Source organism: Osmia bicornis, chromosome 14 (genome assembly GCF_907164935.1).
Source record: "Osmia bicornis bicornis chromosome 14, iOsmBic2.1, whole genome shotgun sequence".
Classification (NCBI taxonomy): Eukaryota; Metazoa; Arthropoda; class Insecta; order Hymenoptera; family Megachilidae; genus Osmia; species Osmia bicornis.
In genome coordinates this window covers 1,914,876-1,929,292 of record NC_060229.1, presented here as the reverse complement: position 1 = coordinate 1,929,292, position 14,417 = coordinate 1,914,876, and the positions used below count along the sequence as shown (strand labels likewise).

Genomic DNA, 14,417 nt, shown 5'->3' with positions numbered 1-14,417 from the left:
CTCGCATGCGTCCCGCGTAATTCCACTTCATTCTCCTTTGCACGTTTCTCTACCCCCCTCCCCATTGGTCTCCTCCATCTTCTTTTCCTCCTCGGTACCACGGTCTCTCCCCTGGCTCTCGAGCACCCTGTAGATGCCTCGTTGAAGATTTCGGCCCCCGTAGGGATCGACGTCACGTCCCATGACGTGTGGATCTCGTGACGTCACGAGCATGTGCCTTGGAACCCCCGTGACGTAAAGAAGGGGAAGTCGCACGGGGTAATGATTTCTTCCTTGTCTCTTTCTTTCTTTCTTTTTTTTTTTGTTTCCTTAGGTAAGTCGTCCTGGATGGTCCTGGGGGTCGTGGGATCCTGAATTTTGCAGATGCAACTTTAGACAGATGCAAAGGAGCACGTGTGTTTCTTGACGAGTGTGTGCACGGAGGAAACGTGTGGTATCGAAATATTTAGGGATTTGCGGACGACGGGAAGAATGGCTGAAAGAAGAGAACGAGTTTCTTGTTCCTGTTTCCTTTCATCCTTTCCGTGTCTTTTTCTGAATTTTTAGAGACTGGGTAATAACAGAGCTTTAAGGACCCAAGGGTGTGACAGAAATGTACTAAACGATTTAATAAAGGGTGCCTTTTGGAACTTAAGCATCATTCTCTTCGTCTCTTTGGACATTTCTTGAATTAGATAACGAACTAGAAAATTAGTCATGGATTTCGTCATTCTTCGTGTACTAGTTTCTCGAACAATTAAATTGCGGTCAACCACTTACACTAGTTATTGAGGTGTTACCTGGTTCAGCGTGCCCTAGCACTTTTCAAGACTAGGTTAATCTTCCACAGTGTTCAACATACAGCAGCTGTGAGAGCAGACTTGTTATTGTTAAATTTAGGATTATGCAAAATATGTTCGTATGTCCTGCAGTTTGCTTAAGTGGGACATGAATTTGCATCTGAAGACGAGAGGTCTTGTCCTTTGCCTAGTAATTAGAAGGCTCTCTTTACGATGAATCGTTCCCAAAAGGTGGAAGAAACTCGATAGATAAATTTAAAAAGATCTCTATTGCCCGTATATGTTATTGCAGGGGAATCGTTCGCCATGAGAAACAAATTCCAGGTGCTGCCATCGGTATACACGTGACATGTGCATGATTACAAACGCTATCGTTATGGGAATGTCGTAAAATGAATTCCGTCGCACGACATTTTTGTTTCCACTACATAAAATAATCATGCCTTTGAATAAAACGTTTCGACTTGATATAGGTGACCCAGAAAGCAGTTTGTTCGAATCGAAGCAGGTAGCAGGTGCACGGAAACGCCTTCGATTCGACGCGAAGGTAACACGAAATCACTCGGCGGTAGCATGAAACGAGGAATCTCAACGTTTCTGCCATATGTCGTGGCTAAGATAACGACACGGAGGTGTCTCGGTCTGCTGATCGACGCAAGAAAGCACGACATTGCAGCTGCATGCAAGAGAATCGATACAAGGACTTCAGTGGGTCGTAGAACGGGGCAGGTGACGTTGGTCGCGTGCCAAGCTCCCCTTCTTTAACCGGCAAGAAAAGCATTTTGCGCAAGCCATTGTCCTTCTTCCCTCCTTGCTCATGGCTTGTGGTCCCTTTAACATAGGCACCAAGAATGCCGCCACCCTTCGGCAAACGTCGTGAAGGGATTTCCCTTCGGCTCGGAATAAGAGGCACCGATCTAACCGTGCCGTGCATGTATCTCGTGTGCATCTTGAAATGATACCGAGGTCCCGCTAGGATCGACCTTTGCACGTGGAAAGATTTTTTATTCAAGATTTTCAGAAGAATAATTCGTCCTGGGTCTATTCTCAGTTATAAATTGACAATAAGGTAGAAAAATAAATAAATAAAGAAGACATTTTAATAGCACCTGGATAAATTCTATAATTCATTCTCTGGATGGAAGTATCTTTTAGGTGTATCGAAGATAATTCAAAAATTTATAGCTGCTAAAATATTTCTAGCCTGCTATCGATTTCCTGGCCACCATCTGCTTTCCGCAAATCGATAAATCGGTTGCAGACAGACGTCTGGCGCGTGCCGTTATTTTTGGCCATCAAAATCGAAGACTGCTTTAAGAAAGGCCCCCTACGATTCGTACTGGACCATTGCATTGTTCAACACCCCAGATACGAACGGAGCACGAGCACATTTGCTCCAGCTGATGCAACGATCTTGCCATCAAGGTGTCCCTTCATTGTGTCATCAGTGATTCGAGATCCTGGGCTAATGCATATCAAAGAGAATACCATCAGCACGAGGAAGAGTGGAAAATTTTCTTAGATATCATTTCAACGTAGTGAGGTCATTTAAAAATATCTTTTAAGATGACGTCAAACTCTTCGACAAAATCTGAGGCGATAATAAACTGTCGTAATTAACATTCTAATTTATAGAACGAAGTCCACGAATTATATGATCTTGCTTGAAATATGTTATATTTTATTTCAAACTCTTAAATAATATATGGGTCTGAGAAATTTTTCAAAGAATCTTCCACGACATCGAACAAAGTAGAGCATACAAATAGACTAGTAATAAAAACAGCTAGCTAGCTCAAATCAATAACTTCCGTACCTTTTTTTCCCTGTTCGAGCCTTCTCACGTATAAACCAAAGAGTAGACAATAGATGGCTAGTTGCGAAACAAGCAGCCGATTTCTTCCTGCTTAATAGCCGGTTTACTCGCTCGAAGTAACTCGTTCGAAGTGACAAATTTCACGGGAGGTAGAGCGTACCCCAATGGGACCTCGAGGGAAAATTTGCATAGAGCTGCGACGGTGACGTGTTTTTCGAGAAACGGGCTACGTCGATCGTCGTTCGAAGGAACCCACCATTGTTAAATCGTCACGTTGCGTCAATGAGAACGGCAGATGCTCGTACGAGCAACCATTCGATCGTGGTCGTCATTGGTTTTAATTGCTATTCTGCCTGTTTCCTTTTCAAACGCACCGAATGACCAGGAAATACGAGGTAAAACCCTTTCTTACCTAGAACCTTCCCTGCGAACTTTCCTTGTTCAAACTACAATTTCGCAGAATCGGGAAGGATTAGAATTCAAGGACATATTTGAAACGTGATGCAAGTGGGTAATAATAAATTTCAGCTCTGCCCCGTCATAAAAATGACTAAGATCGACAAATTCAACGAAAACCTGTTCTCCCAGAAGTAACAGAACGGCCCGAAAGTGGGTCCGAAATTTAATAATTAATAACGCAAACTCTCTATCCAGAGGATCGAACTCTTCCGGCCGAAAGAGCAGGCCGCATACCTAATAAACAAACACATGCAACCACCGAAAGGGACCGTTCCGCATAAATTAAAAGCAGTAGTTCCTTTCGAAACTTCATTACGACACCTCGAGCTTGGTGCTCCGTTGAGCAAACAGGGCCAATGCGGAGCTGCCAATTTTCAGTAACAAAAGGGCACACGGGCCCAGGAGGACTGGGACCGATGCCGATATCGGGAGCGAACTACGAGCCGAATACGTCCGAAGAGGTGGACGAAGATGGCCGAGGAGGATGGTGGGAACGCGTGGCGCGGAGTGTTCTCACCAGCTCGCACTCTCTCGAGGCGCCTGGCTGCGAGGAGAGCGCCTCCATCGAGCAAGGTTGCTCGCTGCCGCTTTGACATCGTGCTTCTGCATCGGCCAGGTCGATGCAGCAACCTGCCGTTCCCTGCTACCTCGCTGAAATCGCGACAGACGGGGTCCAAGTGTGACCCTTGCAACTTTCGACCATCCTTTGTCTCGCTTGCGCGATGGATCCTCTTCCCTTTGTTTCCTCTCGAGTGTTTCTTAATAATTTCAGTAATCGTTTTGTTAAGAAAGTATAAAAATAGTTATCCAACTACCGGGTTGTTCAGACGAGGGTTAAAGAGGAGCTATTAAAAATAGCGAGGACTTAACCCCGTTTCCGGTTATGCTTTCCTCCACAGGAAGAGGTGATTTAAGTACCACGTGAGCGTAAACCCTTTGCTACGAGCAAATCCAAGTATTTCTTGGAGCAAAGGTAATTAAGAGGACAATACAAAAACAATCCAGTATCGAGATTACGGTTCTTGTTCCTGAAACAAACGATTGGTCCCACGAAAGAGGGGTCCATTTCGAAGCACCGAAGACTAAACAGATCGTGTTTCCTAAAGATGGACCGACGAATGATTTTAACGGACTCGTGAACACAGATTTTTATACCGTTCGTCTCGGTATTTGACCTGATGGAGCTGGTTGCTACCGGATGTGTTAAAAAGATTGAGTTACTGTATCCATAACAATCAGAGAATTCAATTCTAAATTTCATTTTTGATTTCTTTACTGTCTTCGACGACTAATGTAAGAGGAGTACCCTTAACCAGCAGCAAAATAATCGTAAAACAATAAAATAGAGTAATTGAAGGTTCAGGTAACGAGCTGCGCAGTCAGGCAGTGTCGTATAAAAGATTCTCACGAAGACCCCCTCGCCTCCCACGACCCGAAGGGAAACAGTTAGCTAGAGGAGACGAAATTTCAACCTTTCTATGCAAATACGTACCTGCACGGGCCGAAGCCGTGCTGGCACCGTTTTCTTTTTCCCTCGCCAATAAAACGTAGGTTCCCTATCGCGGGGTCCCTCGTGTGTCAGCCACGCGCACCTCCGTAGCGGTCAGGGCCCCATAATAGATGCACGAGGCACGGCTCGTTTTCTTTTCTTCCCACTTGCCTCTTTTCCTTCTCCCTTTCGCCACCGTTCGACGGACCCTTTTTTCCATCGTGTGCGGCACTATGGGCCCGAAATATCCACCGACGACGACGACCACGGCGACGACGACGGCCGCGTAAAGGGTGAAGCGAAACGCGAATCGCAGAAACGTGGGAACCGTCGCCAGGTGATCCTTTTGCGCGACCCAGAAGAGGCAGGCAAAGAGGACCCGACACGAACTTCTGCGAGCCGACCAAGCCAACCGAGGCTGAGCATTCTCGCCGGAAAAGGAAGGGGACGCGTAAGAATGGGGTGGCTACTTGGTGCACCTTGTTCGGAAGGGGTACGTAGACGCAACTGCGTAGCAAGAGGTGGACCTCGATAGGGTTGAATCGGCCTTCTTCTTCGCTTACCGGGTTGGGAACTGGATGTTTGCAGCTTTGCTTAAAATCGATGAGTTATTGTTCGTCTAATGGGGATTTTAACAGATGGCTGATTGATGGACGAAAGCTTTGCAACGGGACTCTTATACAGAATGTTTGAAACAATCGATCTTCGTAAAAAGAAGTCGAAAAATTCGTTTTTAAAAAAATGCATGTGCATCGGTACACGTGATTTGAAATAATTCTGTTTTCAACATTTTACCCTAATATGTACTAGCGAAGGGCACGTGTATCTGTTCCAATAATATAGAGCATTACCTGGACGCATTCGCCATTGTAATCGTTTTCCTTACGTGTGTCCAGCACACGACCCGATTCCCAGCGGAGTGGCACACTGACCCAATTTAACTGAATAGGGTACCTCCAATTTACGATCGGGATTTTTAGAAGCTTTGTTCGACGAATCTTCGAGTTATATACCTTTGAATAGATCAGACTACCTAAGGTATAAATTTTCTGTCACGTTCAGCGTTTGCTTTCAATTTCTCTGTGGCCCTAAACAGTACCCCCAAATTGCATTTTTATTGCATTCGTTCTTATACCCCGGAAAATACAAGCTGAGCAAAGAATCTAAAGCAGTTCTTGTTATTTATAATATGTATGGAATTTTGAGCAAGAAGTGGTAGAGGAAGAGCTTCTTTTTTTAATGAGGAAATTCATGGGAATTTGACCCCACTGGTAGAAACAAATACCCGGCGGTTATAAATGGTACCGTCTGCTACGCGAATGGGACATTTTTTTTATCAAACTCCCACGAAAACGAGTTACATTTTCCTGTATTCCACAATCTAGGCGCCTCCCTGCTACGACAATCCAGATGTCGGCTAAAAACGACCCCACGCACGCATTTTTTACGACAGACTCTGGGGTGCCTCATAGAGGCGTCGCTAACATGCTTCCTTTCTAATAAAATGAATTTTATACTAGTTTGTATTTTTCTTATAACTCTTCCAATTCTCAAAGCTTTCACGCCTTCGCATTAACCATATTAGAACGATATTTATCATCGGATAACCATAGGTTTCGAAAGCATTAACCGTGTGAGAGCAAATTAATTTGAGAAGAGTCGATTAGGAGGTTCCCTCGTGAAACTAGGAAGCCTCCATCGACCAGCGGAAGCGAAGATTTCAAGATTCAGGGTATACCGTTTCCTTCCTGCCTAAAGGATCCCATGGTGAGCTGCAGGTGGATCCCAAGATCGATTCCCGCGACAGAGGGTGGGCGTTCCAAATTTAGACTCGCCTTCTTGATCTTGCTCAAGAGGTTCGTGGTCAAGCGGTCTTCGCTAGAGGCTCCCTCGGTTTTCTCAGGGTTAATGAGCAGGTCGCGACATCTGACCGAACGCCTTCCGTCGTGACAGCTAGTTGGAATATTTATGGGAATTTCTGGATCATGGGAATAACACGAAACCTTCGGATTACTTAATGCAGAACCTTTCGATCTTCTTTTTCCCCAGAAACGAAGATGAATTTTTCCATTTGCGAGATCAGAATGATTTTTAAAAGCTTGTAATAAATCGTAACTACGCACAGGTATAGAGAACGTTAACGGTGAACGATGATCTTTGGTGCACCAAGAGGGGCAATAAGTTAAAAACAAAATTCAAGGCCGCGGCCTGTTTTATTGTGGAAGTCCAGTCTCTACCCTCCGTAGGAACTTCCGAGTCCAGAGTTTTACAGATGCAGAAGCGAGAAGGGGCCTCGAGGCTGTTGCTTCGGTCCCTCTTGTAACTCAGGGGGTCCTCCATGGCTACGCAATAATATACCAGTCCCAGGGACAAAGCTGCAGTTTAGCTAGCGCATTATGCATTTACTGATGCTAGGTACCCGAAATAAAACCATAAACTACCTACTTTTACGGGGACCTATCCTTTTTCAGGGATGTAACGGACTAGACAAATTAAATGGCGACTGAAATTTGCAGTATAAATATTTTTGCACTATTTTTAACGAAACTCGAATAAAAATCAAATGTAAGTAAAATCTACCAGAGAAATAAATTGAAAAATTCCACGTGTCCCGACCGGAAACAACACACTCGACTTTCATCGAGCCTAATCCCATTACAATAAAAAAGCTGGATAACGATCGAATCAAACAAAGCTTGTCCTATGAAATTTACAAACCTCAGAAGTTCAATGTTTTCCCCTTTGAACCGTTTTATCGAATGAATCTGAAGAGGTATCCGAGAGCGAGTCGATCGTAGAACGAGCGAGAAACAAGGGGTGAGTTACCCTTGCTCAAAGAAACGTCTGCCCTTATTCGTTCGATCGTCTGGTCGAGGTTGGATCTTGATTTTTCGATCCGAAACTACACGTAAGAGCACACGGATTGTCGGTGTACGTGCATCTGCCTTGCATGCACGAACATAATGCAAGCAAAGAGCAATGTTAACGCGGAAGTTTTCAGGCACAGCTGTTTCCAGAGACGATTTATCGCGTAACTATCGCTAGTCACATTGTGACGCAATGACGCGATGTGAAATTATTTCAGCTGTGTGCTAGATTGCGATAAACTACTTAAAAAGTCATTAAGAATCTTCTTGAAGTCTCGGACGTAATTTGGTACAGAAGGGGTTGATTTGTTTATTCTAATTTCAAACACGGTTAACTGAGAATCGTCGTCAACGAATGGGACAATTAATTTCCATTAATATAACGAAGATTGTTATCGTGTTTGCCCGGAAATCATGGAGGACTGGCTGGCTAGAGACGGTGAAATAAATCAACGGGTCAACAGGGACGTTTACGTAGTATAAAGTCGGAAACACTGGCAACGGCCCTGCCACGTTACAGGCCTCTAAAAGTAAAAGTTGTCCGGTGCAATAATCGCGGGTCGTAAAGGTTTATCTGTTTATTGCGGCCGCCATTGCCTCTTCAAATGGGCTGTAACTGATTTTGTCAGCAAAACAAATGTCCGGCATTTATTGTCTCGCGTATAACGCGTTTGCCGTTTCGTGAACGCGTTACGATCACCGTAAAACGTCTTTATTTTTTATAGTTTTATACGTTTATTGACGAGGTGTTACTTCTAGGAAGCGTGCCGCTCGTCTATTTCGCTTCTGACATTGTAGCCTTTGAATTGAAAAATTTCTAAGATCCTAAATTGAAATTTGAACTTTGTAGAAAAATTCTGATGAAAATTTCCAAGAGGATAATCATAGTTTTAACGATCGTGCGCGATTCGGTTTCGCGTTTTCCCATGGGGCTGCCTGCTTTCGGCGCGTTTCTTCTCATCGGCGTTGCGTAAAAGAAAGAGTTCATTGATGAAACGACCGAGCAGAACATTGCGGTGCCGAGTAAACACTATTTAACGTTTCAGAAGAATTCCCACACAAGCCCTCACGTCCCTCTCGTATGCATCGCTGGCATTGCATCGCGTTGCGCGCGCCAGCCACACTTATGACGTACGTACACACGTCCGGCACACGGTGTGTTTGCCCTTCTCTGTCCAACGATTCCTCCATCTATCGTATGCGTTTGGTGTGTTGGGGTCGTGCGTGGCTCCCTGCGATCGTGTAATCAGCCTGCTTCTCGCAAACCCTCTTTAGAATATTCAATCTATCGTCTTTTGCTTGGAATATCAGAACAGATTTTTTGTTCAAATATGAAGAAGAAAATTAAAATGAAATTCTCAGATTTTATCAATTAATACTGATTTTTTTTTTGAAATTATTTAATCTTCGATGCTATATGAAATTTGATAATGCTCCAACGTGGAGAAAGAAAATGGAAAGAAAAATATCGTGCGAAGCGACGAAAGGAGTGGCAGAGGAGAGACTCAAATTTCGGAGCAGACTATATCGCTATGTCCTGGGGGACGGCGTGAATTCCCACACATCAACAGGTCTCAGGAGGACCGGGCACCTCCCCTCTCCAAAGGTATCCGGCAACCCCACTCCAGGACACGCTTCACCCCACTCCAGAGTTGGTGAGTGCATCGGCATGCGGTCTTCGAAATCGAAAACGTCAAACAGTTACCCTCCACACCCCAAGCGGGACGTCGCCGGTAGCGGCGATCATCCCCTTTACGAATGCCAGCGAAATTTCCCTCTTCGATTTCATCGGTGTACGTGGAAAAATCGCGAGTAACCGTGTGAATTTATGGAACATCAGTTCACGTGCTCGTGATACTTTCAGAAACATTGAAAGTGTTTATTGTGCTTGGGAATTTTAATAACGGTGTTGTATCAGTGCATAAATGGTGGATTATTATAATTACAAGATGTCAGGCAGCGAGGAGGAACCTGAGTCGCATTCGCAGCCAGGGATGACCAAGGCGGAATTGCGGAGGGTAAAATTCATTTGAAATTTTTTGAAAAATTTTCAAAATTAAAAAATTTGGGAAAATGTATTTGCCTATGTTATTGGGAATTTTCTGATACTTCTATCGTTTAGTGATAGTAATTTTTAAGAATGTAGGGTAGTAAAGTAAGCACGTGGTGATTTGACAAAATTGGAGAAATAAAATTTATAAGAGCACGTGTTACTATGCCTACTAATTATCATTAGATTTCTATTTTTAGATCTATACAGGGTGTTTCAGTAAGGATGGTACAAAAAATAAATCAACAATGCAGAATAAAATTTTCCAAAATTTAATTCTACATTTTTGACATACTTTTTCATTAGGAATTATAACTGGTTGCATCATTGCTGGGACGTCCTGTATAATGAATTGATACTTTCTCAAAAAAGAAATTTTTAAATACTTATCAAGTAACATGTTAAATATTTCATCAATCATAAGCGAGCGATAACTTAATTACTCGACCAGAAGTACCCATACCAAATACTGGAAATCATAGATAATAGAAATCGCGAAATTCTCGCATAATCATCGAAAGCTTCTTGAAATTCAATGAAACCCTCAATTGCAGAGCAACAAGCCGATCATGGAGAAACGGAGGCGTGCTCGGATAAATCAGTGTCTGGACGAGCTGAAGAGCCTGATACTCGAGGCGATGAAAAAAGACGTGAGTACAGAAACCCTCGTCCCCGTTTGTCCAACCTGTTATCAGTACACGCGATAACGTTCGATCTTCGACGATCGATTAGCCAGTTAGATTGTGACGGACGGATTGCCAGTGGGATTTTAATCTCTCAATCGCGTGACACGGTGTAACGAGGAATTCTTAACGAGGAACGTCGCATCAGCAAAGCTCCGAGAGGACGATAGCAGAAGCGTGCGCCTATACGCGTGATTTCAGGCCGGTACTCGTGGAATCCACGTTGTCGCCGGCGCCCGAAACGTGCCACGGTAAAACGTGACCTGTGCACGATTTATCTAGCGACGTGATCCGAGTTTACGAGAGATAACGCGAAAATATGCGCAAGCTCTCTCATCAAGAGCCTCGAAGAACGAACGGCGAATGTTTCTCCTTGCTGCAATCAAGGATTTCTCGTTCACCAAATTTTTAATTTGAAATATTATAATGATATATATATTCTTCGGTGAATTTCTTTCATTCTTCTCGACCACGAAGTGGCAATTGAACGAAATCATAATTCGTCAGATGATCCACACGGAGCAACCATGACAGATCGTTTCGGTGCTGAGTGTATAAAGGTCAAGAGTCGATCTTTTAATTAAAGTGATAGGAGTAGCCTCGCTTAGCGGATGTTGGATAGAAGCGTTTGATCAGGCCGTCTCCTTTTTCTCATCGCCGCCTTCCTCTTCTGCGACACGATTTGTTTTTCGACCGTAAAATCGGGACCTAGTAGCACGAGGTGGACGGGTTTTGTTTTAGCGTTTTAGATGCCTTGCCGTGGGAACGGATGGTGGTAGCCCTCTGCCAACACGTAATCTCCGCTGTAGACTCTACAATGGCACTTCAGTTCGTCCAACCGAGTGCCAAGCCAGTGTTGGGCACATTCCACTTGATCCCTCTTTCAAATGAATCGCATTTCGTTGCACGACCTTTTGCTACGGCTAACAATTAAGTTAGGAAATTTTTACACTGGACCAAAGATTCAAACACGATCCAGACTGGAGTTATTTAGTTCATTCCATGATGTAATATATTATGCAGCGAATGCATAATATTCGATCGATTCATTAATTTACAAAATTAGAGGACTGGACCTCTGTTCTCGTTATCAGCTCGTTAAAACACAGTCTACACCAGCACGTTCTAAAAATAGAATATTTCACTGTTTGTCACTTCCAGTGTATCCCGAATATGATGACTAATACATATTTCTGAAATAATAGATGACAGCACTTTTATACAGGGTGTCCCAGTATTGATGGCACAACCTTGTACACGTTGTTGGAATCACGAAGATAGAACCGATTCAAATTCTAAGCTAAAATTGAATCTATCAAATTTTCCTACGTTCCAAAAGTAGAATCCGAAATTGGATTTCAATGTATTCTACAGGATTATTCAAAAAGGAAGTTTCACCTGCGTTCGCGAGATTTTCCCCGAGTAATCGAGGACAGAGTACTCGATCGCGTAATACGATCCAACGAGATTGATTTCTCAGGCAAGAATGGTGTAGCAAGAGAAGCGGAGGCGCTCTCACCGTTCTCTCCTCGTCCAGATGACTTCCGCTACCTGCTCGCTCCAGTGTCCGTCCCGTTCGCCCGTACGAAACGCCCCCCGCGTTCGTGGGAACCTCGAAATAATAATTACGAAGAAAAAAAAAAAAGAATCTCATCTCGGGTTGCAGTCTCCCTTTGTTGACCGTATCATCTTTAAGGATCCAGCTTCGCGAGGACGGCGCCCAAAAAAGGAAGAGGACCTCTTTGCCTTCAGCAGGTGTCCCGTTCCTCCGCGGGTGTCGAATTCGCCCGCGGGAAAATCGATTTTCGGACCCGTGTTTACCCATCGATACGGATACTTTTTCCAAACAACAATCATAATTTTCGGTTTCTTGTTTCGAACAACAATCGTTACGGTTTCTTCCTGTTTACGCGGTCGAACCACCCTCCACTCGAAATCTTATTCAAAGAGTTTCAATGGGCTGTGTAAGCGATCTCTTCTTCGACTCCCACGCTTATTTCGAAGGTGACCGCTGATTTACCATAAAAATGCGAGCACTGGCCTGATCTAGGGACGAGAAGCGTAGCGTAGAAATGGCACAATAGGATTTCGAGGCTCTATAACTGCATTGGTATTGAGCGATTGATCCCTAAAAGGCTAGTGGGAAGTGTAAGGAATATTGAAAGGGCTGATCTTGTAGCGGGCTATGAAAAAAGCGCCGGGAAAGTTGGGAGATCTATCGTGTTCCCACGAAGAAGAGATTGGTTCTTTTTTTTTGGATACTTTTCTTTCAAGATCGGACGCACGTCCCACGGTTCATTTACAAACGCGATTCTGGCTAGGATAATTATTATTCCAAAGGTTCTTCTTGTCGTTACCGGAGAAATAATTTGCATGCAACTGACGGGTGGTTCATAGAAATTACTGATGTAAATTAGAAAAAAAAATTCATGCTGAACGCAATACATTGCTTTAGGCTGACTATAAAATTGCTCGCACTAGCTACCGAAGTCACTGGTCTGTTATTAAGGTAACAGAACGTATCAAGCCAATTACGTGGGCGTTACCGAGGCATCATAGTCTTCTTAAACTCGCGATCGGTATTCATACCTCATCCCGCAGTGTATCCTCAGGGTACGATTTGATTACTGGGCTTTGAACAAGGTGAAAACGACCTTACCATTTCTAAAAAAGCTTTTCTGTTTTACCACTGATGGATGAAGTAGAGAACCTCTTACTAAGCGAGGGTATTACTGCTTCCTATACTATCGACCGAGATCTAGGGAATTAATGTACCCTAGGATATACCATCGGAACATACGAAAATGAATGATGAAAATTTTAAATATAAGAAAAATTTGATGAAATTAAGAATGAAAAATAATTTTGCAATTATCAACGGGTCCTTTTTTCTGTTACAGCCAACTAGGCATTCGAAACTCGAGAAGGCCGATATCCTCGAGATGACGGTGAAGCATTTACAAGCGGTACAGCGTCAGCAATTGAGCACGGCGGTCGCTACCGACCCGGCGGTGCTAACTAAATTCCGTTCCGGATTTTCTGAATGTGCTACCGAAGTATCGCGGTACGTCAGCCACCTCGAGAACGTCGACCCTGTTGTGAAGCAACGACTGGTATCACATTTGAACAATTGCGTTAGCAATCTCCAGCAAATGGCGCCATTCTACAGCCACTACGTGCCCTACATGCCGGAACGCCTCTATCCGGAGGTGAAGGTCGGTTTCCAGAGCGATTTCCAGAATGGCGACGAGAATAATAATGGAAGTGCCAGGATACAGATACCGAACGGGGTTCAACTGATACCCAGCAGACTTCCTACAGGAGAGTTGGCCCTTTTGGTACCCCAGTCGGCCAACATCTCGGCAAACTTTCCTTTCTTCCCCCCGGCTCCAGAATCTACCTCGAAAATTGGACAATCCTCAGCTTTCACCTCTGTCCATAGATCACAGAGTCCACTATTGAGTCCATCAACCTCCACGTCCAGTTACGGCGAAGAGAATCATCAGTCCGAACACTATGCACAGGCTGCATCGCCTAATCAACAACGTCGCTTCAAGATTCCTGATCAGAGTTCGGTCTCCTCGAAGAGCTTCTCTTCGTCACCGGAGACCCAGAAGCCACAAATCAGTTCAACTAGTGACAGAAAATCCCCAGTAACCATTTTCATGGAACCTAAGTCTGAAACGAACTATGCGTCCAAGAAAGAAGCCGATTCCTCTGAAACGCTGAACAGCAATGGAATGGCGGTATCCAACTTAAGACAACCATTATCAGTGATCACTGATAAAACCTATAATCGTTCCAGTTCGATGACAACCAAGAAAGAGTCTCTGAAGAGGCATCATTCGGATGGACTCCTAGTAATTTCTGATAAGAGACCTAGGTATCAAGATACAAATAGTTCATCGATTAATCTAACTTCTTCTAATGGCATTTCGAAATCTGGAGAAGATCAAGCGATCTCCGTGGAGGATTTGTCGGGAAGAGCGACTTGTTCGACTAATAGAAATTCTAATTCTAATCCTATGAAATTTGCCGCAGTGGCTGGTCCTTCAGGCGCTAACGGCGATATGTGGAGGCCATGGTGATTCGTAAGAACCATGTTCCCTCTTGATTGCTTTATTTAAAAATTGGTTAAGATTATTTAACAGAAATTAGTATGATGAAAATACTAAAAAACGAAACCATTTATTACAATAGTGCCTTATAAATCGTTCACTATTCTTAAATGATTGTAATTTGTTTTATCTTAAGTATGATGCATGTGTTACGAT

At 43.8% G+C, this 14,417-nt stretch overlaps 1 protein-coding gene and 1 long non-coding RNA gene across 12 annotated transcripts in view; one reads left to right on the top strand and one right to left on the bottom strand.

The window, feature by feature from the left end:
- LOC114872557 overlaps positions 1 to 14,417 on the bottom strand; it is a 76,407-nt gene that overhangs the window by 51,083 nt on the left and 10,907 nt on the right. The window lies entirely within an intron of this gene.
- LOC114872556 (transcription factor HES-4-B-like) lies at positions 9,191 to 14,231 on the top strand. The gene is made up of 3 exons (XM_029179862.2): positions 9,191 to 9,428; positions 10,015 to 10,110; positions 13,044 to 14,231. The coding sequence occupies exons 1-3, from the start codon at positions 9,336 to 9,338 to the stop codon at positions 14,229 to 14,231; spliced, it is 1,377 nt and encodes a 458-aa protein (XP_029035695.1). The 5' UTR covers positions 9,191 to 9,335.

Bases quoted from the DNA above. Each gene is read 5' to 3' on its own strand.
- LOC114872556 (XM_029179862.2), top strand. From the start codon at position 9,336: ATGGTGGATTATTATAATTACAAGATGTCAGGCAGCGAGGAGGAACCT. The intron at 9,429-10,014 runs GTAAAATTCATT...CCTCAATTGCAG, and splicing joins CCAAGGCGGAATTGCGGAGG to AGCAACAAGCCGATCATGGA. The intron at 10,111-13,043 runs GTGAGTACAGAA...TTTCTGTTACAG, and splicing joins TCGAGGCGATGAAAAAAGAC to CCAACTAGGCATTCGAAACT.